Source organism: Lepidothrix coronata, unplaced genomic scaffold (assembly GCF_001604755.1).
Source record: "Lepidothrix coronata isolate B3197 unplaced genomic scaffold, Lepidothrix_coronata-1.0 Scaffold97, whole genome shotgun sequence".
Lineage (NCBI taxonomy): Eukaryota > Metazoa > Chordata > Aves > Passeriformes > Pipridae > Lepidothrix > Lepidothrix coronata.
This window is the reverse complement of record NW_016690277.1, coordinates 2,834,965-2,860,344: the sequence shown is the minus strand read 5'-3', so window position 1 is coordinate 2,860,344 and position 25,380 is coordinate 2,834,965. Positions and strand designations below refer to the sequence as shown.

General features: G+C 36.0%; 1 protein-coding gene across 3 annotated transcripts in view; it reads left to right on the top strand.

Moving 5' to 3' along the window:
* ATR (ATR serine/threonine kinase) overlaps positions 1 to 25,380 on the top strand; it is a 45,058-nt gene that overhangs the window by 13,226 nt on the left and 6,452 nt on the right. The window contains exons 18-46 of one of the 3 annotated variants that reach the window (XM_017822391.1): positions 1,083 to 1,213; positions 1,408 to 1,551; positions 2,361 to 2,454; positions 3,206 to 3,331; positions 4,786 to 4,992; positions 5,207 to 5,320; positions 6,003 to 6,118; positions 6,992 to 7,112; positions 7,957 to 8,094; positions 9,276 to 9,483; positions 9,952 to 10,130; positions 11,004 to 11,168; positions 11,533 to 11,624; positions 12,168 to 12,259; positions 12,651 to 12,828; positions 13,766 to 13,942; positions 14,307 to 14,466; positions 15,016 to 15,195; positions 16,542 to 16,684; positions 17,088 to 17,185; positions 18,153 to 18,385; positions 19,126 to 19,260; positions 19,859 to 20,059; positions 20,345 to 20,488; positions 21,237 to 21,387; positions 22,255 to 22,411; positions 22,543 to 22,696; positions 23,617 to 23,768; positions 23,945 to 24,050. In XM_017822391.1, coding sequence (XP_017677880.1) covers positions 1,083 to 1,213; positions 1,408 to 1,551; positions 2,361 to 2,454; positions 3,206 to 3,331; positions 4,786 to 4,992; positions 5,207 to 5,320; positions 6,003 to 6,118; positions 6,992 to 7,112; positions 7,957 to 8,094; positions 9,276 to 9,483; positions 9,952 to 10,130; positions 11,004 to 11,168; positions 11,533 to 11,624; positions 12,168 to 12,259; positions 12,651 to 12,828; positions 13,766 to 13,942; positions 14,307 to 14,466; positions 15,016 to 15,195; positions 16,542 to 16,684; positions 17,088 to 17,185; positions 18,153 to 18,385; positions 19,126 to 19,260; positions 19,859 to 20,059; positions 20,345 to 20,488; positions 21,237 to 21,387; positions 22,255 to 22,411; positions 22,543 to 22,696; positions 23,617 to 23,768; positions 23,945 to 24,050 — 4,296 coding nt within the window. Of the gene's footprint in view, positions 1 to 1,082; positions 1,214 to 1,407; positions 1,552 to 2,360; positions 2,455 to 3,205; positions 3,332 to 4,785; positions 4,993 to 5,206; positions 5,321 to 6,002; positions 6,119 to 6,991; positions 7,113 to 7,956; positions 8,095 to 9,275; positions 9,484 to 9,951; positions 10,131 to 11,003; positions 11,169 to 11,532; positions 11,625 to 12,167; positions 12,260 to 12,650; positions 12,829 to 13,765; positions 13,943 to 14,306; positions 14,467 to 15,015; positions 15,196 to 16,541; positions 16,685 to 17,087; positions 17,186 to 18,152; positions 18,386 to 18,858; positions 19,006 to 19,125; positions 19,261 to 19,858; positions 20,060 to 20,344; positions 20,489 to 21,236; positions 21,388 to 22,254; positions 22,412 to 22,542; positions 22,697 to 23,616; positions 23,769 to 23,944; positions 25,283 to 25,380 lie in introns of those variants that run through there. The other 2 variants (XM_017822389.1, XM_017822390.1) reach the window with 2 other exon arrangements.

The following is a 25,380-nucleotide window of genomic DNA, read 5'->3' as shown; positions in this document are numbered from 1 at the left end:
GAACAGGGTTATATAAGGGCACCACAGGGCAAAGGTAAAATAAGATGCAAATCCAAGAGAAACTGGACTTTATTAGTTTTGCTTCTCACAGAACAGCTCCTTTAAGCTTTACAGTAATTTAGAGAAAGTAGAGCTCACAGCTCAAGACAAGGTGTGAAAATTCTGCTGAGGCAGTGCTTCTAAGCACAGGACTGGGCTTGTAGCCACCTCACAGAGGTAGTGCAGGTGATTTCTGCAGGAAATTTTCAGTGCTAGAGTGGATATAACCTTTATATTGATAGACTGCATTTTCTCTGGTGGTTTTTTGCTTCTCAGATATTCATGTTGAGATGCTCTCATTTTTGTAGCCCCATGTCTTCACATTTTATGAATTTCTTAATTTGTATAGCATTTCTTTTGCTGCACCTGCTATTATTTCTATCTTTTCTTGTTCTGTTTTTCGTTCCTGATGAGTTTCCCCTTGCATGACCTTTCCTCAAGCTCAGGTTTATTCCCGTGTTACTGATCTCTCATGCTGGACATTGTACTGCCTTGTTAAGGGTAGTGTTACTGGGACTGAAATATCTCCTGCGTCTCAGTATTTCTCTTCTGTCAGTGACAACTGAGCTATTACCTGTTCCTGATGCTTGCAATCACTTCTGCTAGAAGTTTTACGTCAATTCTGTTGGGTTTTGTTGCTTTGCTTTAGTTGGGTTTGGGCTTGTTTCTTTTCTTAAATGCAAGTTTATTTATTTTCTCTCTATTTCCTAAGCCTGCTCTTTTCAGCTTTGGATATATAGTCAATCTTGTCTTAGAACAGAGATCTATAATAACTAACTCTCCTTTGGTGTCCACAGTTCTTCTTCATCAATTTGTCAATAGCCTAAATAACATGGTTTCTCGTTACAATTCTATCATTAGAGATTTCCTTTCATTCTCTTTTTTTTCTAAACCCGAATTCTATATTGAAACATCAAACTGATTTTGATGTCTTATACAGCATGATTTCTTAAACAGAGGTAGGCTGATTTTTTTAGAAAATATGGCTTGTACATGTTTTCCTGAGTATCTAATACACTAAAATGCCTTTTCTCTATGTCTAGGCTTTAAATAGTCTTAGGTCTTTAATGAAGCTCATGGGGCCCAAACACGTGAGTTCAGTTAGAGTGAAGATGATGACTACACTGAGAACAGCTCTGAGATACAAGGATGACTTTCCAGAACTGTGTTGCAGGTGAACTGATGGTGTACCAAAGCAGTGGCATACCTGCTGTTTCTGTCCTTCAATATACTGGTTTGTTTTGTTCTGGACAATAAGCTAAACCACAGAGCTGAAACAGCTTAAAATGCTTTTCTTGACTCACCTAAAATGTCTTATGCAGAGAAGAACCATTGATTACTGTTGTTTTGTTGTCTTTTCTTGTTTAGAGCCTGGGATTGTTTTGTTCGAAGTCTGGACCATTCATACCTTGGCTCCTTGCTTAGCCATGTGATTGTGGTGTTATTGCCCCTTATTCATATCCAACCCAAGGAAACTACAGCAATATTCCACTTCCTCATAGTTGAGAACAGGTACTGTTCAAAATATTTTCAGTTATATGGATTAAATCCTGTTACAGGAATGGAGATAACCCTAAATTTAAGTTGTCCAGCACTGAGATGAGAACTTGTTTTTCTGCTAAATAGTGCATCTTTCTCTAAAATGTGTTTAGATCTTGAAATCTGGCAAGCAATAGCCTCATCTGAAAAGGTGTTTTTATATTGTCCTTATAAAAATACATGATGCTGTGGCAAAGTTACAACCCAGTCAGACACTTAACCCTGCCAGGTTCCTTAAGTATGTGTTTTTTCTGCTGGGATGGAAAATCACTTCCCTCTACAGAATAATGATGATTGCTTACATTTGCTCTAAGCTAGAGAGAAGTGTAGAGAGTTGGAAATGGGGAGGAAATGAGTTCTTTGTTTTCTTCAATAATTAGAGTTATAATTATGAAGTGGACAGATTATAATGTTGAGTAAGATTTCATACATTCTCTTCAAGTGGTCACACCAACTGAAAATAAAATCAAGGTTTAATAAAAAATAGGTTTTTTTACTTAACCTTTTTGAAGATAATGTTGAGTTAATTATTTTTCATCTTATATTTTATAGCTTAAAAGTATGTGGGTTTTTTTTCTGGTAGGAATGTTGATAGTTATTATCTTGATTACTTTTGTTGGGCTTTCATTTTTTTTGCATTCTATCATACCAACAGTTTTCAAAACAAAAGTTGGCAATAGGAATAATAAAGTTCTTATCTAAGGGTTTGGATGGGTTTTTAAGAATTTTCTGATCCAACTAATGTTTGCTATATTCTTTGCAATATTTTTGGTAACTATTAGGGATGCAGTACGAGACTTTCTACATGAAATATATTTTCTGCCTGACCTTCCTGAACTAAAAGAAATTCAGGTTGTCCTTCAGGAATACAGAAAGGTACAGCTTCTTTTATTTAGTTGGTTGGTTTGAATGCATCAAATGAATTCATGACAACTGAGGAAAACATTTAAAGTTTATTGCTAAATGGAAATAGTATTTATCTGCTTCCACCACAAAACAGGTTTTGTGTATCACAGGAATAGTTTGAAGCAGGTTCTGATTCTTCTTTAGGAATGAAATATACTCATATTCAACATTCTTGTTTCTGTAGCATCTCCTGAACACAGATTTTTTCATCTTTTTGTGAGACTAAAGAGATTAGAAGGCTAAAAGTCAGCAGCATTAGCTATGGCAATGACTGTGTTACAAGAAAAGCTACTACTTTTCGTTTGATCCTTTTTCCAAACACAGGGAGCAAAGTTTGTCTATTTTTAGCAGTACTCTGTGGTCTATTTCTGTTGCTTGCCCTCAGAATGATTAGGTAATAGATGGGAAGTAGCAGTTACTTAGTGGGAATGAAAAAGTAGAAATTAATTTGGTTTTAGACACACTCAAAGCAAAGCATTTTCTTCCGATTTTATAATTTTTATTTACACCATCATTATATTTACCCAAAAGTGTAAATATAGCACCTTTTGGGAAAAACATTTTAAAAAACAGGCAGAAAGACAATGGTTTATGGATATAGGTGAGAATGCAGGCAATAAAGTAGTTGTTTCCATGTGTTCTCACTTGTATTCTTTGAGATGCTGCTTAATCAGATTCCTGTTATGCTTAACTTGAACTTCTCATGTCCTGTCTTGTTCAGGAATCCTCCAAAAGCACTGACTTGCAGAGAGCACTGCAGCTGTCCATGAGAGCCATTCAGCACGAGAATGTGGATGTTCGTATCCATGCACTTACCAGCCTGAAAGAAACATTATACAGAAATCAGGTATAGAAAACATCACTCAGCAGAAGTAAAAACAAATCAAATCAGTATCTGGAGCATCAATTTAAAGCTCCTTACTGTTGCAGGCTGTTCCCATGAACTGTGTTACTCTTCTCAGTTCATTAAGCTGTTTCTTCACATAATGGGGAAAATGGGTTCTTTTTCATGACATCTTCATATGAGAGGACTTTCAAATCTTCCAGATCTTTGTGATGTTGATTCAGCAAGGCTAGTGGTACATTTGCTTTTTTTTTTCAACTCTGAGGAAAGAGATATTTCACAGCAATCTGTTTTGTGGGCTTATTCTCTGTTAGAACATTTATAGCTTTTGCATCAGGAGCCTAATACATAAAAGCCAGCATTGTGTGTGTGTATAATATCTGGAAGAACTAACATGTTTGACCACCTCATACCTTCAGTTTTTTCCTCTTCCTTCTTTATCTTCCACCCTCAAAAATTTGAATCCATTGATCCATATTCAAATAAATTTTATAACCACGTACAAGTTGAAGATAGTGCTTTACAAATCTGTGTGGTTATTATCTCAAAGGGTGACCTGTTAGGAAAAAGTAATAAATCTGTCCCCTTAGTACCTCTAAGATTATGGAACACTCCTTAGTCAGAAATTTAAAAAAACCCTTCTAGCTAAAAGAACAGTCATTGTGTAAATTCCTGGCCAGTCTGTAATTCTTGTGGCTCAGGTCAGCAAAATGCTGCCATGTCTTGCTTAGTTAGAGGTCTAGCAAAATAACTGAGGCAAATCAAACCCAATTAGTTCCACAGCTTGTGGAACTATTTGCTCTGTTATGTTGGCTGTGGTTTCAGTTTTCATTAAACATAACAATGACAAACATCTTCATTTTTTTCTTTATTTGGACTAAATGTGGAACTGGGGAATAAAAGATGGGCCAAAACAAAAAAGAAAGGACACCCAATTAAAATGATGGACACTGATTAAAAGACTTGAAACCCTGGGCTTTGTAGGATATGAGAGTGAAGAAATGGCCAAGACATGGCAAATAAGAATACAGATGGCAGCAAAACCAGAAGGTGTGACAACAGCTGCATGAAATAAATTTGGAGGAATTCTGGAACATATGAAGAAAAGGGACAAATAAGTGAAAAAGATAATGTAGAAAAAAAGAGAGGTTCTTGGTGTAAGACAAGGAAAGAAAATGATTTTAGTAGAGAGGTGTATGATAATGAAATACATTATTGGCCATGACAGCATTATTAATTAAGGCCCAAGTCCCTTATTCATTTGTTTAGTTCTTCCCAGGGCAACAAGCAATTCAGTGCAATGGGGCTGTAGTTAGAGTGAGGCAGGATTGGAATCACTGACCTAAAGTCAGGGGCAAATGAAATCGGAAGGAGTAAGTTACAGATTGGAAATTTCCATGATTATTTACCATAAATATGGTTGCAGAATAACTCATCTTTATTTTTCAACTTCCTAGGACAAATTGATCAAGTATGTAACAGACAGTGAGACTGTGGAGCCAGTCATCTCCCAGCTGGTGACTGTCCTTCTCATTGGCTGCCAGGATGCAAATCCTCAAGCTCGACTGCTTTGTGGAGAATGTTTAGGTGAACTGGGGGCCATAGATCCTGGCAGGCTCGATTTTTCAACAAGTGAAACTCAAGGAAAACATTTTACATTTGTGGTAAGAAGCATTGCAGTAGTGTTTTGTTTAGCATTAAGGGTCATTTACTAAGTCCTTGGGAGTAGGGAACCTCTTATCTTTAGACCCTTTGAAAATCTGTACTTGCTTTCTCACCTAAAACAGTTTAGAGTTAAGCTTCCAAGTGATTAGTTAGAGATTAAAGACACAGCTATTACTCTGTTTTAATAGAACTGGCATTCTGTTTGTGTTTGAGGCTGGTGTGGAAGATCCAAATTTTGCCTATGGATTACTAATGGAACTGACCAGAGCATTCCTTGCTTATGCTGACAATGTTCGTGCTCAGGATTCTGCAGCATATGCAATTCAGGTGAGACACATGATAGATCCTATTTTTTCATCACAAGTTATTTCTATAACACCGAACTTAAAATTGTGCAATATAAATGTGCATTTTGAGATACATGTTTAAGTAATTGAAACTTCATCCTGTACAGCTTTAAATTAGAAGGTACACTTAAAATTCTGGGGAATTGTCAAATAAAAGATAGATTTGTTTGCTTCTGTGTCACAGTATTTTAGGAGACATCTGGTGTTTCAGAGGTAACTAACAGTCCATTCATAATGATTCAAGGAGTAATCCTGAGAGTGACTTAGAATTAGTGCTGGTTCCCCAGGAAGAAATGAAAAGAAGTAAGGATCCCTAAGATAGTTTCTGCTTACACTTTTAAGAAGCAACTGAAAGAGAGTGTACCCTTATTTTCAGACTCTGGTCTTTGTTGCTGGTTTGACAAGGAGGAATCAGACTTAACTTGTAGTCCTGGTTTATTGGCAGATGCAAAGAATATAAAATAGTGTGGTCCAACCAACTGGACAATCTGGGAAATCAACAGTTAGTTGAATTAAGCATTCCATAACTTCCATCTCATTACTTATCATGGAATCAGTAAGGCTGGAAAAGACCTCTAAGATCATATACACCAGGTTTGGTTACTGCTGTGGTTGTGAAAATTCTCTGTGCTAACGTGGTCATGTAAACCTTGCCTTTGCAGGAGTTATTATCCATCTATGACTGTAGGGAGACAAACATTGACTGCCCTGGCTCCAAGCTTTGGAGGAGGTTTCCTGAGCATGTGCAGGAGATCTTGGAACCTCACTTAAATACACGGTATATGTAACTTAAACAACTTAAACAACTTAAACAATTTCTTTTCATAAGATTGATTCCCCCCCCCCGGCTACTATTAACTTCATTTGGTTTTGTGATTGTCACTCTTCTGGGAAGAGTGATATGTATAGATACAAACTTCAAATAAGGTCTTTCTACATAAAGCTGAATTAGCACTTACTTAAATGTAATTCTCTATTAATGAAACAGGCAAAGTTAGGAGCTCATACTTTGCCCAGATCTGCCTATTTGTCCCTAGGGCATTGGCTTATAAGATGTTTGAAGTTTTTGTTTCTTTTTTCTTTCCTCTGTACTCAAATCTATTAATATCCTATTACTACTACCCTTAATGAGCTCCTCCTATTATAGAGCTTTAATTTGACTTTACATTTTGTTGAAGTCATGATAAAAATAATGTCAAGAAAACTTCAAATTATGCAATTATGTTTGTGCCTTAATTTGATTCCTTTCTATTTCCTCATGAAGACAGTCATGCTCATCTGTGATAAGCTTTACCTTTTCAGAAAACAAACTTTTTGGTCTTTCTTGCCTTTCATATATGTTCTGGGTTTTTCCTGTCAAGAACATAGTACTGAAATATTTATCAAACTACATTTCTTAAAACTGATTGGAATAGCACTTCAAAATACACTTAACAAACAGCCCAACATATTATGAGAATTTTTATTTTGTGTTTCATTTTAAGAAGCTTTAGAATAAAAGATGTTGACTATTGAAAGTGTTTTCTTAATTCTGTTTCTAAAGATCCCAGTCAAGGAATTTTGTTTATTTATTATTGTTTATTATAGCATTTTATATGTATATTATAAATAAAAACATTACTTTTATTAAATGGATATTTTAAAATTGCAGGTACAAGAGTTACCAAAAGGCTGTAAATTGGTCTAAGATGAAGAAGCCAATTTACTTAAGCAAATTAGGTTATAATTTTGCAGAATGGTCAGCAACTTGGGCAGGTTATCTTATAACAAAGGTAAGAGAATAAATCTGCTTTCTCTATTGCTGTATACAGCACAGTCCTTGAACTGCATTTTTGGTTTCTGAAATGGGGGGTGGATGGGAGAATATGCCTCTTAGAGGACTTACCTACTTCTTCAGCAGGGTAACTCTGCACTTTCCCTCCCCCAGCACTGTTTCTTGGCCAGGCTTCACAGGTAGTGTCAAAGCTAAAAGCCAAAGGAACTTGCCTTTGTCCAGAGACTTGTAAAACTGAAGGCATGGGCAAATGCTTCTGAATTTACCTTCTCAGTTTTGGAAAGATTTCCCCGTAGCTCCACAGTCCCAGCACATAAAAAGTACTTATCTCTTCATTTTCTTTCCCCTTTCTAATATCTAAGTGACCTGGTGAAAATTTCACTTCCAAATCAACCACTGTAAGAAGTGAATTGTGTTACAGTAGCTCAGTAGCTACACTGTCCTCTTTCAGACAGAGAAGAATGGAATGTCTTCATTAATTTCCTACTTTTTGAGGCTTTTTAGGGCAGAAGAGAGCCTGAGTGTAGTGGTAGACTCTCAGCCTTAAGGTTTTTTCTGTTAGCCAGTGTAAGTTCACAATGGTGTAAAAAACATGGGAAAGTGGAACATGTAAGCAAAATCCCCTGGCTTTTTGTGGGATCCGCAGCTGATATGTGTAATAGCAGCTGCCATTGGCCATCCTTGTTGCAGGTTTGAATCTGATGAACCCTCTGTATGAGACAAGTATCTTAAAATTATTTAATGGACTAGAATTTGTGTTGTCAACAAAAGGAAATCTATTAATTGTTCAGATATTTGCATTTTGTAATGGTGCTTCTCCTGGAAATAATATCTTTCTGTAGGTGCGACATGACCTTGCCAGAAAAGTTTTTGATTGCTGCAGTATAATGATGAAAAATGACTATAAGGTGACAATTTATCTGCTGCCACACATCCTTGTCTATGTTTTGTTGGGATGCAGTCAAGAGGATCAACAAGAGGTGAGATGTATATTATGGTAGTGCCTTCTATAGGAGTGTTCAGCTGTTCTTCCTAAGAGCTGTTCAGCTCTGCAAAATTACTGTAGACTTATATGAATAAATTGTTTAGGTGTTAAATTCCTTTTTGTGTATTAATAATATAGATTTTCTGACAGGGTTTTGAATATGCTCATAGAAGTTTGTGTTGGAACTGCTTTTCTGTGCATTTCCATCTCTCTCTTCAGTTGGGCCTAGGATGAGGTACCATCTAGTTAATTATGACTGCAGGAACATCAAGAGCTGGAGTGGTACAAAGAGAAAGAGTGCAACAAAAACAACCAATAAATTGAACTTGTATAATTCCAAGAATTCAGACCCGTAATTTTTTCCTCTCCTTTGCATACAATTGCAGTTTAAGTGGATAAACTGTTTAACTACCAGGTTCATGTGGAGCAGGATTTGTGGCAAGGCAGGGATATGAGAGAAGAGTTGTCCAGAGTTTTCCTTCAGTTTGCTACAGCTGTCACTGCATGTGCCTGTGTGCTGCCATCTGTGCTGTGAGCAGCACATACATGTACAGAGAGATGCAAGTTTGCAAGGACTCTTTTGTAAGCATGTCCTGGAAGAAACAACAGAGTTAGAGAGAAGATACTGAAAAATATAACTTAGATTTCATTACTTTGAAACTTCACTGCTAAAGTATCTGTGTTTAAACATTGTGAGTGTGTGATGATTTTTCTTATGTGAACAAGTACACCCACAATAAGCATCTGTTATGTATGTTAACTCATATTCTGTGGACTAAACCAAACAGGAAACAAGTTCTTTTGGCATTGCATTTACTTAAATATAAGCAAAAAAGTGGATCTGTGATCTATTAGCCAGTAGATAGCTTTGTTCTTATCAAACCCTGAAGTATTGTATTTGTAGAAGAGATGCAGTAGGATTTGTTGTGTGTTTGAAACCTAAAGGCTTTCTCCCTGTATGGAATATCCGGACAACAACTCCTACTTGGTTTGCCATTTCTTCCTCTTGAGGCTGTGAGAGAGAGAGCTTGGAGAGAGAGATGAGAGCTTGGAATTAAACCCTAAATTATTAAAATATACATTTAAAATATCTAGTATTTTAGTTTGTTAATTGCTGTTTCTTACTATTTTGATGCTGGTAGGACACTTCTGCCTTTTATCTTAACGTTTGTGTAGGTTTACATGGAGATTATGGCTGTTCTGAAACACGATGACCAGTCCACCAGGAGACTTGAAGACAGTGCATCTGACCTCAGTCAGCTGAGCACACAGACAGTGTTCTCCATGCTTGATCATCTCACTCAGTGGGCTAGACATAAGTTTCAAATACTTATTGCTGAGAAAAATACTGGCAAATCTAGCAAAGACAGAAGTGATCTAAAAAGTGAGTGATACTCATTTAAAATGGCATTGGCATTCTTCAAATAAGTATTTGCATTTGTGGCTTCACATTATGACCATTTAAGAATGCAGTATTAGCATGATATGTTAGTCTGTTCTATGACTTCTTAATACCATATTGTGATTTCCACCCCTTCCCACCCCAAAAGCCTTGTTCTGATTGCCTGTTACAGGAAATACAGATTCAAAATTCAAATAATTAAATATTAATTTCTTGGTAGTTTTCTAAACATTTAGTTTAACATGTTTCTGTGCTGTCTTGCAAGATGGAGGAAGTTCACCAGGATTGTTTGAAAAAAAGTATTGTTGACAGAAGAGAAAATGTGTTTTTAAATTAATAAAATTATCTCATTAGATTGTTAAATGACTTAATTGAATTTCGATGCATAAAGTAATTCTTATAAATGAAACCTCAGTTGACAGACTTTTTAATATGTCTTGTTTTCAACAGCATCAAGTGAGGACTATGGAGAATATCAAAATGTGACCCGTTTTCTGGACCTCATCCCTCAGGATACATTGGCTGTGGCTTCCTTTCGCTCCAAGGCTTACACAAGGGCTGTGATGCACTTTGAATCATTCATCACAGAGAAGAAACAAAATATCCAGGAACATCTTGGATTTCTTCAGGTTCTGAAGTTCTTTTTGGTTTTGTTTTTTATTTTAAAATGAAAATGTACATGATTAATAAAGCTTTGTCAAATTCTTCTTTGAGATGGGAAGAAGAAAACAGGTAGTTGGGCACTTGCTGTTGGATGCAAGTGTTTAGTCTTTGAGCAATATTTAGTACTTCCTCTGGCTTGGCATGTTTTTACATGAAAAGGAATAAGTAGCTTTCTAGTGTATAATAAGATTGTAAAATCCTGAAAATAATTCAATGTAGTTTTGTCAAAAGTATAACACTTATTGGTTTTAGTTAGCTCTGTGCCTTTTGTCGAGAAAACACAGCCAACTGTAATAACCAACCAAAAAAGCCAAAGCACATTTGAAGAAAATCCAAGTGGCTTATTCTAAAGTAGAAAAAGAGCTACTGCTAAGGGTGTTGAAAATTATTTAAATCATTTTCAAGTAGTATTTGAACCTATGACATGATCCTGTTTGTGGTTCCCTATGGTTTATGTTCCTCAGTGACATTTCAAATTTTAAAAAACTCAGTATGTTGCATTTCCACCTGAAGTAATCTGCATTCATATTATACAACTTTATCATGCCATAATAGGATGTTTATTTTTGATTTTACAGATCACTTCTGGTAACTTAATGTGTGATTCTGTCTGTAGTATGAGATCATGAGTATTATGGTATGGTGAGCAAAAGCAGGGCTCAACTTTGGAAGCAGCCCAGCAAAACTGACATGTTCCATGAAAGCCTGATGCCAACAAGTCTTACAGAGCAGTGTGTGCTCCACTTTCCAGAAGATACGGGATTCTGAACATGTAATATATAAAATAAATTCTTGTTGTCTTAGAGTTGTTTTTAATGTCCATTTCTGTTTGCATAAAGAAATTGTATGCTGCTATGCATGAGCCAGATGGAGTGGCTGGGGTGAGTGCCATTCGGAAAGGAGAGCCATCTCTCAAAGAACAAATCCTTGAACATGAAAGTATTGGCTTGTTAAGAGATGCAACAGCCTGCTATGACAGGGCTATCCAACTGGAACCTGACCAGGTAAATAGAAGACTTTTTTTTTCTTTTTTAATATATATGATTATTATTTTTTAATCTTAGCTCACAGAAGACTAAGTCAAAAAAACCTCTTCAGACTATTTAAGTAAAATAGGAATATAAGAGTTTTTCGTGGCAGTTGCTGAATAATTATTGCTACTGAAAGTGTCTTATGAACTGAAAAAAATCTCTTACTGGATTTTTTTTGAATGTTCATTTAGCTTATGGTGCAATTAGTTATGCCTTTTCCTATTCTAAAAAGCACCCAAAAGGACATCTTTCCTCCTTCCGACTGCCATGGATTTCATTCATGTATATGTATGGAGGTTTTATTTGTTGTTTTGTGGTTTTTTTCCCCTATTTCTAGATTATTCACTATCATGGTGTAGTGAAGTCCATGTTAGGCCTTGGTCAGTTATCCACGGTCATTACTCAGGTGAATGGAGTGCTGGCAAACAGGTACTGTAAGCATCTAATGCAAGGTTTCTTTGAGTAATATAAAACCATTTCTGCTCATTAACGAGCATTTGAGGCTTATCAGGAATATCCAATTAGCAATGTGAAGCTACAAAACCTTGAGTGCTTTATCTATAAATTATTGCTTTCAAGATGTCCAAAAATATTTGTAGTTCTTGTCTGCACTGGGTGCAGCGCTGGGATGTGCTTTAATTTGTTAGGTAGACTCTTTCATTGTCTCCTATGTTATTGATTCCATAGGTGTTCTGTAATCTAATAGGATAAATGGATTGAAAGTTGGTAATTTTTAAGGAGGACCATGGAAGTTAAATACACTGTTTGGAGATTGCATTTGTGGGGTTGTGTTGCACAGCTCTTATTTGTTATCAGTGCATGTCCTTTGGTTTTATTGACTTTCATTTGAAGCAAGCTTACCTTGCTGCTTTTCAAGTAAGAGAAGTTTTATATAAAGAATATTTGCTAGTATAATGTAGGATTAACACGGGAGACAGCACCAAGTTTTATTGCCCTTTTTTCTTTTAATAGGTCTGAATGGATTTCTGAATTGAACACTTACAGGGTGGAAGCAGCCTGGAAACTGTCCCGATGGGATTTACTGGAAAATTATTTAGCTTCAGGTAAGTTATCATGATATAAAAATATTAATCCTTCATTGCATTTCTGAACAAGTGTATTTTTAGTTTAATCATCTTGATTAATAGGGGCAGCTATTGTAATTTTTTAGTTTTGGATTTTAGGGGTTGGAGGGTTGGTCCTAACAGTCTTCTGGTTTTTGTAACTGTATTTGATTGTAAAGTCTTTGAGAAGTTTCGAGTGTATGTAAGGCCAATATATTTTGGATTTTTTTGGGTGGGTGGATTGTGGAGTGGCATTATATAGAGTATTACTAAAATTCAGTTAATTAGTTCTGAGAAAAGCTTAACATATTACTGGAAAAATAAGAAAAATTAGCATGTTCAGATTAAGCTGCTTAAAAAAATAGAGGGTTTGGTTTTTTTCTCTCCAAAGACGTGAAGTCCACTACTTGGAGTGTCAGACTGGGAAATTTATTGTTATCAGCCAAGAAGAAAAATGAAGCAGCTTTTTACGAGACACTGAAGGTTGTTCGAGCAGAACAGATTGTGCCCCTTTCAGCAGCAAGCTTTGAAAGAGGATCCTACCAGCGAGGATACGAACACATTATCAGGTTTCTCATTTTCATGTCACTATTTTCAAATCCAGAAATCACATAATCAACTGTGTAGTAGCAAGAGTTTTGCACTTCCACAGTAAATGGTACTGATGAGCATTTTTTGTCACCTTTTTTATACTTGCCCAACTGAAAACCTTCAATTAATTGGGAATTTATACTTATCCCCCATGAAAAATATTCATGAAAAATTAAACTATTGAGTCTAGTCTTTCAAAATCAGCAAGCAAGTTTATGTAAACATTTTTATGTAATAAAAACCAGCAGGTAATAAAACCAGCAATCTAATTCCATGCTTGAATTGGTACATATAGGCCAGTAACTCCATTAACTTAAGAGCATTGCTTTTAACCTGTATGGAGGCCAAAAAGTGCTCTCTTGTTTTATTAAGAAAAGAGCAGTAAGAATTGAAACCCCGTCCCTTTGAGTAGTTTTATTTTTTCCTTTATTAATAAACTTTCAAGTTGGCTGTAGTAGCCTAAAAGGTGAGTAGCCTTTTTATAATGAAAATGCTCAATACTTCCAAGGCATTTCCAAGCACAGGTTTGCAGCTTTACAGTGGCAGCTAATAACAGTAATGGTATTCTAAAATAAATGGGATAAGTTTATTTTAGTTAATAATGTATTAATTTTAAAATGGAACTTGTTGAAAATATCAGACTCTTTGAAGAACTGCTGCTAAAAGTAATGGATAGAAATACTCTTTCTGAAGATTGACTTCCTCTCCAAGTGATTCTCATTGTCTCTGTGTTCAGAAGCTTGGCAAAGGAATATAACCAATTTACAAATCCTTGATTCTGTGTGCTTGGTTTTGCTGAATTCTTGCTTTAGGGACAACTTTTAGAAAGAAAATGGCAAAAGCTTTGTAAGATTTGCATATATCTCAAACAGCAATCAATTCTCAATGATTTTTGCCTTTATTTTGCTGGCACAGGTTGCATATGCTGTGTGAGTTGGAACACAGTATTGGGCCAATGTTTCAGCAACCAGATGGTGACCACAGCAGAGATACCCTGAATTGGTGTGCTCGTATTGAAATGACCCAAAACTCTTACAGAGCAAAAGAACCCATTTTAGCTCTGAGAAGGGCTTTGCTTAGTCTCAGTAAAAGGTGAGAACGTGACTGTTTCTTGTCTGTGTTGTATTCTCAGTAATACTCTGGGTTTCCATATATGTTAGAAGAGAGAAGATAAAACTCTGGAAATTTGTTGTAAACAAAAGTAGTCCTCTCCAACGTTATATAACTTCAAAATTAGGAGGAAAAGTGGTGTCTGTAGGAACAATAAGGGAGACAGGGAGAAAGTGTATTTGTTTCTAGGCCTAAATGGGAAAAAAGGTGAAACAAATGTATTAAAATAATTTTAAGTTATCATTATGTTGTATAGAGCTTATTGAGAAATTCACTTTCTATTTCAACACACTGTGATATATATCATGACTGAAATGTTCCATTTCCTGCAAAAATGTCTCTGCAGCCAGGATTACAGTGAGCTTGTTGGTCAGTGCTGGCTCCAGAGTGCGAGAGTTGCAAGAAAAGCTGGTCATCACCAGACCGCCTATAATGCTCTTCTGAATGCTGGGGAATCTACACTCTCTGAACTTTATATTGAAAGAGCAAAGTGGCTCTGGTCCAAGGTAAGGAAAATAAAAATGGAATTTAATTTCTTACATGCAAGGAAATAATATTTTCAGTTTTCTTCAAGAAAAAAGGGGACACAATCAGCATAGGTAAAACAAGGTATGTCATTTGGCACTATCAGCACATTCTGGTTACAGCTGAGCCACAGGAAGTTTTTACCTCCAGCTGCTACTCAGCCCTTTTCTGTATCTATTGATTTTTCTGGCAGCCGTGTATAAAACTGGTGGATTACCTGCCTCTGTCAAAGCAGCCCAGGCAAATTTAAATTATCTTAATAGTAGACCTTTCCTTAGTTTGTTCCCTTTTAACTGACAGAAGTAGGCAGCAAACATCAGAGCAATTATTGTGGTACACCTAAAGGCACAACAATGCTGAGATAACAAGGGAATAAAAGAAGCATTTGAAGTCAGTAATATTCAGTTACCACAGCCAGAATGGCCTAGAACACACTTGGGGACACAGCTCTGCCTTAATGACAACCGTAAGATGGAAGTTTTGCATCTCTGTCATTTAAAGTGTATACAATGTTCTCATCTTTCCCTTAGGGTGAGGTTCATGAAGCACTCATTGTTCTCCAGAAGGGGGTTGAGTTATGTTTCCCTGAAAATAAAGCACCCTGTGATAGCAAAAACCAGCTCATCCATGGCCGGGCAATGCTGCTGGTGGGCAGGTTTATGGAAGAGACTGCCAACTTTGAGAGCAATGCAGTCATGAAAAAGTATAAGGTAATTTGGATAAGTGTTAACAAGACAGTGGTTTTGAATCCCTTAAGTAAGCTATCATTATGCTCCTGATGATGTCAGCGAAGTGGGATTAAATGGAGTATCAATGTGTAGGAGGGAAATAGTTCTTCTTGTAAAGATTTAACTATCTTAATTAGCTTTAATGTGGCACATCAATACAGGCTGATGGGAAGGCTACAGTTCCCATCAGTGAGAGCTACAAATACCTAATATAATTCTTCTAAAAGAAAAAACAAATTACAGGAGCATGGCTTTTTTCTCATGCTTGCACAGATTAAAATTCCTCACTAAAATGTGGACTATTCTAAATACAGAGTTGACTTAATGACATATTGCACTACTCTTCAGTGTTATTTCTCTCTCTGGTAGTGACTTATAACTGTGCTTTAAATATGCTTTCAGTCTCTGAAGAACTAGGAAAAGGGACACCTGGTATGTTTGTCTTGAACAACACAGCACATGCATGCTTCCTCTTGTGATGCCTGTGAAATACTTCTTGGTATTGATTAATATTGCCTACTAAACCAGTAGGAGATGCAGATCTTTATGCTTCCTTAAAAGCAGTATGTCTCCTATCCAAGCTTTGGCATTTGATACTGTTAATAGTTGCTGCTGTCTTACTGAGTAACATCCTTCTGTAACAGTCATTTAGAGAAAAATCTAACTAATGTATCAAATCAAATGATGTTTGAAATAATGGAAACAAATGAAATTTCATTGAATTCTATGAAAATACTAATGTTCAGAACTCTCTGCTGTCTAAGCACTGGCACTGGAAACAAGCCAGTGTTATTAAAGGATGGATATGCCACTCACCAGATTATTTATTTTCTATTATATCACACAATTTTTTGTTTTTCTTTAAACATCATGATTTAGAAGGAAAACGAAACTTGAAAAATGTAGAGTCATAGATTCATTTAGGTCAGAAAAATCATCAAGTCCAACTGTTAAAATCCTGCTGTTTCATTTTTCAAAAAGCTAAAAGAAACTAAGTATTGAGTTTATCAGGATCAAGAACTTGATTATTATCTTCTTAATGAAAGTATAATGTTTCCTAGTTCAGGAATTCTGTATCATCTTGTCCTGAATTATTTTGCTGTCTCCAAATCTGAAAGGTACTTTAAAAACAGACTTTTAGTTTGTAGGAGCAATTATCTTGGGGCAAAATTACAATTTTTGGAGTTACAGAGTTAACAATTAATACTTGTTTTGCATGTACTGTGCACAACATAACTAATAAAAGATTCTTGTTTCTTGAGAATCAGTTTTTTATTTTCAGTTTAGCATCCTCTCAAAAGTAATTATCTCATTTTATTTTGTTGCAGGATGTTACAATTTTCTTGCCAGAATGGGAAGATGGACATTTTTATCTTGCAAAATACTATGATAAATTAATGCCAATGGTAACTGACAACAAGATGGAAAAGCAAGGAGATCTGATTAGATACATCGTTCATCATTTTGGGAGGTTAGAGGGGAACTTTTCTTAGTTTCTATAGAAGGATGACTATTATACTGGGAAAAATATTTTTATACGAATATATTATCTTTCACCAATTCAGACTGACTCAAATTTTTATGCAGTATTATAAAACAAACTGCTGCCTGCTTTCTTTTTGTTTTCATACCTAATTAAGTTTACTTCTTGCTAAGTCTGTCTTTTGTCAGACAGTTATTTATTTCACCTGCAGTTTTGATTAATAAAACCAAAACCTTTGTATATTTGTAATTTTTGGTTGTTGCAGATGCAGTAAAATGCTGACATAAATTTCTTAAGTTCAGAATGGAACGTGAAACGATTGAGAATGTAAAATTTGTATTGCTTCCAATATGTATCATTAACATACTGTGATTTAAACATGTAATCACAGGTCTCTGCAGTATGGAAACCAATTCATCTATCAGTCGATGCCAAGAATGCTGTCTTTGTGGCTGGACTTTGGAGCAAAAGCATATGAATGTGAAAAAGGTAGAACATTTTTTCCCAATACATAATTTCTATATATATTATTTCTTTTAAGTACATGACTGAAAGAGCACTGAAGTGTATCTACAGTTCTTTGTTTAGACTTATTGCCTGAGATTATATGGAAGCAAGAAAGTACTACTATTCTTTCAAATTATAGGATGTTAATATGCAGGAGAGTATTAATTATTTTAATTAAATCCTCCAGTATCTTCTAAGTTGCCTCATGAGTGATGAGTAGTGTAATTGTATACACTTGCTACAGTAAAGTGTTAGGCTTTGGGGCTTTTTTCCATGTTTGTTTTGGTTCAGTTGTTGAAGGAATTTTACTGAAATTTTCCCCCTCGTTTTACCAAAATGAGGGGAGAAAAAACTCACATTGGCAGACAGCAGGAAAGCATGTGGAACTAACACCAGAGATGCATCTTGGCTGGGAGATTTTTGTACAAATAAAAATGGCAAACATTGCCTGCAGGTCTGGAGTGAAGTAGACAGTTGTGGCTCCTTGATCTTGACCTCGTTCTGCACACTTGTGTCAGCTGTGCTTGGCTGCAGGCACATCAAATCGTGTTCCCTGTGATGGTGATGTGGAACTCTGCTGGATCCTCAGGGGCAGGGGTGGAGATAGGAGCAGATGTGCTAATTTCACCCCATGTAAAGGCTTCCTTCATTTTCCTGTCCACTAAAGAACATTGGAATCCTTTCATCAGGCAAACATATGGAGTGGGTTTTGTTCATTCTATGCCGTTGCATCATTTTTAGAGAAGTAATTTTAAGAGTGTAATAAGAGCTTTCCTGATACTGCCTGTCCCATGTTCTGTGCTTGGTAATTTCTTGTTATTCTAGATAGTTAAATAGCATATGTATTCAGTCACTGTACATTAAAAAGAACTTTACAGCCTTGATTTAAATGACTTTACATTTCCAGTGGGGAAAACCAGGAACATAGTGTTGTCCTTTTATTTTCCAGCCAGTCGTTCAGAACGTGTTCAAATGAAGCACGATCTCGCCAAGATAAATAAGGTGATTACAGAGCACACAAACCACCTGGCACCTTACCAGTTCCTGACAGCCTTTTCTCAGCTCATCTCCCGCATCTGCCATTCCCATGATGAGGTCTTTGCCGTTCTGATGGTGATTGTTGCGAAAGTGTTTTTAGCCTACCCCCAGCAAGCAATGTGGATGATGACTGCTGTGTCCAAGGTACCTTGCTACGCATAGCTGCACCTTTATTAAGTTTACAAAACTTGTTTTCATCAGAGAGAAATGTAAATATAACCTGTTTAAGATGATAAGGAATTGAGAGTTTCAGTTTTTGTGATCCAGTGTTACGGAAGAGGATATTGATGCCATCACTGCAAAATATTTTATTGCAGTCTGAATTCAGATATTACAGTTTAAATGTTCCAAATTAGAATGCTAATAGGCGTCTGAACTTGTATGATGTATTAGGAAAGGAAATTTGAATGATAAATAGCTGATGAATTCTGTAGTTATGGGCAACAGATTTTATTGCATTTAATAACTGTGTAATGTTACTTTGAGTTTTATAATCAAATAATTGACTCTGTTCCTTGATTAAGGTAGGATAGGTATACTACTTAATCCAAATAATTACCTGGCAGTAAGGTCATTCCCAAGCAAACTGGAAAGCATGGTGCATACTGTTTCTTTAGGCTGGTTGAAATGATGTTCAGGATACACTGGCATATTCTCGAATATTGACCTTTATACTATGGGACTCACAAGAATGGTTTTAGAAAGAAAAACACCCCCCCACACCCACACCAACCATACCACTTTAGTTTGTCAATTGGAGCACGTCCTTCTCCAGATGACAAGCAGTAAGTAGAGGAAAGAATATTAATTACTGGGGGAGGGGGGGATTTTTCAATTCATTTGACTGTTGTTTATTAAATTTTAACTTTCCTTTTTTTTTTCAGTCCTCTTACCCTATGCGTGTCAACAGATGCAAGGAGATTCTAAACAGAGCTATTCACATGGAGGAATCCTTAGGGAAATTTATTGGAGATGCAACTCGCCTCACAGACAAGCTGTTAGAACTGTGCAACAAACCGGTACTTACACAAATAAACAAATTAATGCATGTAATAAGATTATTCAAAAAAGCAAAAAGCAAAAGCTTCTTCTGATGGCTGTCATTAGCCAATTCAGTTGCTGCAGTTTAGCAGAAACTACTCTAAACTGGAGAAGTTGGGGTTTTTTTTACTTAATAAAAATGTTTTTTAAAAAAAGTAGAAAATAGCTCTGAAGCGAGCGCATTGTAAAATCTTCCAGTATGTAACAGTACATTTCACAGTGCATGGGCTTTACATTGGTTTGTACTTTCACATAGAATTCATTCCCAGTAACTTTCACAAAGTTTTACTGTAAAAGTAGGCTGGTTGTGCTTTTATGAACAAATTATCTTAACAATAAAGGTAAAACTAAAGAAACTCTTTCATTATTCTGTATTTATGTTCAAAGGGAAAAATACATCTGCCATAATGGCCACATATATTTACTTTTTGATTATTTATTTGAAGTGTAACTTGCTATTTTTCTTATTACCATAAGCATTTGTTATTCTATTCTGTTTATCAGTTAATGTGTAATAGCAGTGTTCTTTTAAATGTTTGTTAAGGGTTATTGTTAACTTTATCAACTTTTTTCAAGGTTGATGGAAACAGCTCAACATTAAGCATGAATATTCATTTCAAAGCACTGAAAAGATTAGTAGAAGAGCACACATTCAGTGAAATCCTCATTCCCTTACAATCTGTAATGATACCAACTCTTCCTTCAATTCCTGGCACCCACTCCAACCATGACCCTTTCCCTGGATGCTGGGCCTACATTGCAGGCTTTGATGACACGGTAAGGCTCTAGTTGGAACCTGGGTTTTAACTTCACGTCAAACAAATGTAGCTGCAAATATATCTTAGTTCTCTAGAAATGGAGGAGTGAGTAGGAAATTCCATAACTACTTTCGCAGAAGCTGAGTGGCTTCCTCACAACAGCCCGGGGCAGGTGGGCTGAGCTGAATATGCTGCAGCACCCTGGATGTGCTGACATGACTGGTTGCAGTGGTTTATTACAATTACACTCCTGATTTTGTATAATCTGATGCAGATGTTAATTAAGAACTTCATTTTTCTCTAGGTGGAAATTCTTGCCTCGCTCCAAAAGCCAAAAAAGATCACTTTGAAAGGTTCAGATGGGAAATCTTACATTATGATGTGTAAGCCAAAAGATGATCTAAGGAAAGACTGTCGGCTCATGGAATTCAACTCCCTTATTAATAAGGTTTGATGAGTGAGACAATCAGATGCATTACACTTATTGACCAGGGCAGAACAGTGAACTGTCTAATAAAAGAGCCAACTTACCTTGAGATAAAGCTCACTGGAAGAAAAGTAAACTGGTGCAAAATATTTTATTTCAGCAGAAAACAGTAGCAATTGATAATGTATAACTTCTTACAGACTTGTGAAAACAATAACAAAATGTAACATTTTGCCAAAACAATTGCCTAGTCCAGCAAAAATAGGCAGGAAAAGTTATTTACAGTGTATAAATACCTACAAACCTTCTGCTTTCATGCTTAATATTTCTTGTTTAGTGTTTTGTAATATATTTTATAGAAAACAGGTAAATGAATCTTTTCATACTAGAAGTGTTGCCATACTTCTTATTTTAGTTATATCTTGCTTCTCGGCAATATGATTTGGGCTAAGGTACCATGTTTTCTGTGAGGTTAAAGCAAATGACAGCATCTCTGAAACACTAAAAGGCTTATTTCAAATACCACTTTTAAAGGTTTGAGCCATGTACAAGTTAGGCAGTTTGACTATGTTATTGCAAAATCCTCTTTTGTTTCATTTCCGTTGGAGAACAGATACACATTTTGCTTGTGTTTGACCTACTGCAGACTGTGAAGCTTGGAATTATAAATTCTAGATTGTGTGACTGGAAAATAGAAATAGGTAGAATGGTAAATGCTATTGATCCATTTTGATCCTACCTGTGTTATCTGTTAATCTTTTGTGAGCAGTGCTTAAGAAAAGACGCAGAGTCCCGTAGGCGAGAACTCCACATTCGAACCTACGCAGTGATTCCATTAAATGACGAATGCGGCATAATCGAATGGGTGAACAATACTGCTGGGCTAAGAAATATCCTGATAAAGCTTTATAAGGAGAAAGGTACAGAAATATATTATGCTATAATGACAGCTTTTTGATCTTTTTAAAGGCTTCTGTCTTAATAAGTAAATGAAACAAATGGTAAGAATCAAGATAAATTCTAGGAAGGTGCAGTCACATGTATTTTTAACTATCTGCAATGTATTATTATTCATATGTGTGGTAGACCTTTAAATGGAAGAGAATTGATGCTTGCAATGAAATTCCTTACAAGAACTGATAACACAGTCATCTTAATACTTTCTGGTAATAAGATGATATAAATTGTTTCAGCAGCACAGGGATGTGTGTGCAGCACAGACACACATCATAGAGCACACTGTGGATTTTTTCTTTAGATTTGATCTGTTATTTTTCATTTCTGCTACATTTGTGTGAGATAATTTAGGTAATATATAATTAAATCAAGGTTGAGAGTACAGTGACTTTCCTGAGAAAAGATTAGATATGTTTTTTAATTTCTTGTTTAAAAAGCAGATTTCTGGTCAGTGTAAAAAAATTTTGGGGAAAAACTTTGCACATTATCTCTATGTATGCAGCTATTCTGGGAGTTTGGAACTCCAAATGTGAACGAATATAATGAATGGCTTTGTGAGGATAGGTTCTTTTCCTGTTTGTGTGTTCCCCTCCCTCACTCTACCCCGTGGTAGCTTGTTTGCCAGGTCTTCACTGTCAGTTAACATAATGATTTTTTTTAATTTACTTTCCAGTAAACCAACCAACACAGGCTATGGGTTATTTTTCACTTGTTCATTTATTTCAGCTTTATGAAAATATTTATTTTCTCTGAATTACCATATTGTGATAGTACATAAAAGGCTTTATATTTGGGGATTTCTTTTGGCTAACTGAGGAAGTCTGTTGCAGGGATCTACATGACTGGAAAAGAATTGCGGCAGCACATGCTTCCTAAGTCAGCACCTCTGCCTGAAAAGCTGAAAATGTTCAAAGAAGTCCTTCTGCCTCGTCATCCTCCTCTCTTCCATGAATGGTTTCTTAGAACGTTTCCTGATCCTACTTCATGGTCAGTGACTGGGGCTGGACTGGCTCAAGAACGTCTCCTTTGTGTGTTTCCCTAAGCATTAATGATACTACTGAATAGAGACAGACAAGCCAAGGAAGTGCCCTAGACATTCCCAGTCCTTGTTCCCACAGGTACAACAGCAGGTCCGCCTACTGCCGCTCCGTCGCGGTCATGTCCATGGTGGGTTACATCCTTGGCCTGGGGGACCGGCACGGGGAGAACATCCTGTTTGATTCTTTGACTGGGGAGTGTGTGCATGTGGATTTCAACTGCCTTTTCAATAAGGTGAGAAATGCCACTTGCTGAACTTGTTCTTTATTTTATATGCATGTAAGTTATAAACTTCTACTGTCTTGGTTTTTTTCCACGTTATTTTACTTTAACATACCCATTGTGTTCTGTCTCTCACTTTGGCTCTTATTATACCCAACAAACAGTCTGGGACATGTAGAGTCTGTGATCATTCTGTATGCTGCATTTAATGAAAGCCAACTTTTTGATTTAGCCACTATCAATGACCTGATGTGGACACACTGAAATAGCCCAAATTCTAGACTGTTTATGTTTTGTGATTCTCCTCTCTCCACTGTCACCTTCCAAACAAAACTGTAATTTCTACATTCAGAATTCTGCTGCTTTGGAGAGTTTCTCTTTCTTTCTCACACAAATTCAGCACAAAAATTCCAAAGCTTCTGTAAAGGTAAACAGCAGAAATTGTGGCCAGAGTGGAATTTGGAGTTTTGGTGTTTCAGTTGAAAGATGCTTTTGCTGTGGGACATGTGGCCTTTTTAATTCAGATAAGTGAGGTAGAGATATTGTTACATTATTTCCTCTGCTTTCTTTTTAATAAGTCTAAATTGTCCTATATCACACTTAATTAAAAAAATGTTTTTTGCAACTTGCATATATGAAAAAAAAGCAGCATTTCGCATGAGACTATAAAGCAGTGGTATACACTTAAGAACAAAATCTTATATCCCATATTAGTGTGTTAAAACATGGAAAAAGGTTATTTGGACATTGGTACCCTTTATCCACTGTAATTTCCCCTTAGCAGCTAAGCAGGACTGTGTCAGGCAGGAAACTGCCAGAGACAAAGCTGGGGGAAAAAACACAGTGCAAATGTTACTCTTTGCTTAAATAATGCTTAAAACACTTAAGGTATGCCCTTTTTTATCAGCATACTCTTTTTTATCAATGTACAGGGAGAAACTTTTGAAGTTCCAGAAATCGTTCCTTTCCGTCTCACTCACAACATGGTGAATGGAATGGGTCCAATGGGAACAGAAGGTCTCTTCCGAAGAGCTTGTGAAGTCACCATGAGGCTCATGCGTGATCAGAGAGAGCCCCTAATGAGGTGTGGCAACTGCTTTTGCTGCAAACTCCTGAAAGCTGCCTGTAGTCTAAACATGGGAAACAGGAACTGCTGCCAGTTCCAGCATATGCCCATCGTGCAGCTCAGTCTCACTATGACATGCAGTTAAATATATGTTTATATATCTTAGTCTTATTTTTTATTTTTAATTTATTTAGTGTCTTGAAGACTTTTCTCCACGATCCTCTTGTGGAATGGAGTAAACCTGTTAAAGGGAATACAAGAGCCCAGGTGAACGAAACTGGAGAAGTTGTCAATGAAAAGGTTAGTTTAAAACAAGCATAACCTGAGGTATGCAAAATCAAATGTCCATTTTGGTTCTATATGAGTTATATATTTTCTAACTGAAACCTTAACTGTCTTCTTTTGTTTCTTTGATTTAAAAATTTCTCTGTTTGGAGGTTCTTTAGTATCTCTGTGTTCATAATTTTTATCCATAAAGAGACTTCTTTTACTGATAGAAAATGGAATTTATCTACTAAAGAACCAAAAAAAATGCCTACAATTCCCTTATTAGTGTTATTAAATCAAGGACAACATCAGCAGAAGTGATGGATCTTGCTGCTCCTCACTCTGACAGTTGCACAGTCCTCCAGAGGTACAGTGATGGTAACATCTGGAGTCCTTTCCATGTGTGTTTTTGTGCTTTTCCTGAGTGGAAGTTTATTATTGAATAAATACGTGCCTTGTTACATGTCAAGGATTACTTGATTAAAATTAGGATTTCATATATACTCTCTTTATTAACTGCTTATGAAGACTATATTATTCATCCAAAATATAGCTTGCACAGCCTGTAGTATTTATTATCTTTCTTCTTTGCAAAATTTCTGATTTGTCCCTTTTTTTTTTTTAAGGACTACTTAATGAAAATAAATGTGTAATAGCAGATAATACTTAGGGAGCACTGACAAACACAGCAACTAAGATAAGGACAAACTACAGTACTGAAGCTGTGTTACAACAGAGAACTTAACTGAGCTGTTTCAGCACAGAAAATCTCCTGGTTTTCAAACAGTTACTGACCAGGCTGTGTCTACATAACCTTTCTTTTAGTTACAAGACCACCCACATAGTTTTATAAATTAACTGCTTTTTCTGGAGAGGTGCCAATGTTATGCTTGGGCTTTAAAAGCAAATATGTGAATATAACTGGTATGAACTAGCGGCTCTAGTGGGCTCCGGAACAGCTCATTTTGAGATGCTCAGCACAGCCTCTTTAATTAGACTTCTGCAACTTCAGTTGCTCATCATTTTGGCCTAAATTTTCCAGACTTAAGTTTTATCCAGAATTCCAAGAACAAGGCTAGGAATATGTTGTGTTTATTTGAAAGTAATCGTATGAAATAAAGCTTTCTACCATTCTCAAATATATTTGTATAGCTCTTTTAGTCTCTCTGGTAACTTTTATCTGTAGAAATGTAAGGCAAAAGTTATAACTTAACCAATAATATATATATTTTAAGAATTGTTTTTAAAAGTGAGTAGCCTTTATTTTCAATTAAAATACAATTTCAAACACGTTCTAACAAATACTTTTTTTTAATTTTAAGAAGTGTAAGTTCATGAATAGTAGCAATATTATTTTTTTCTT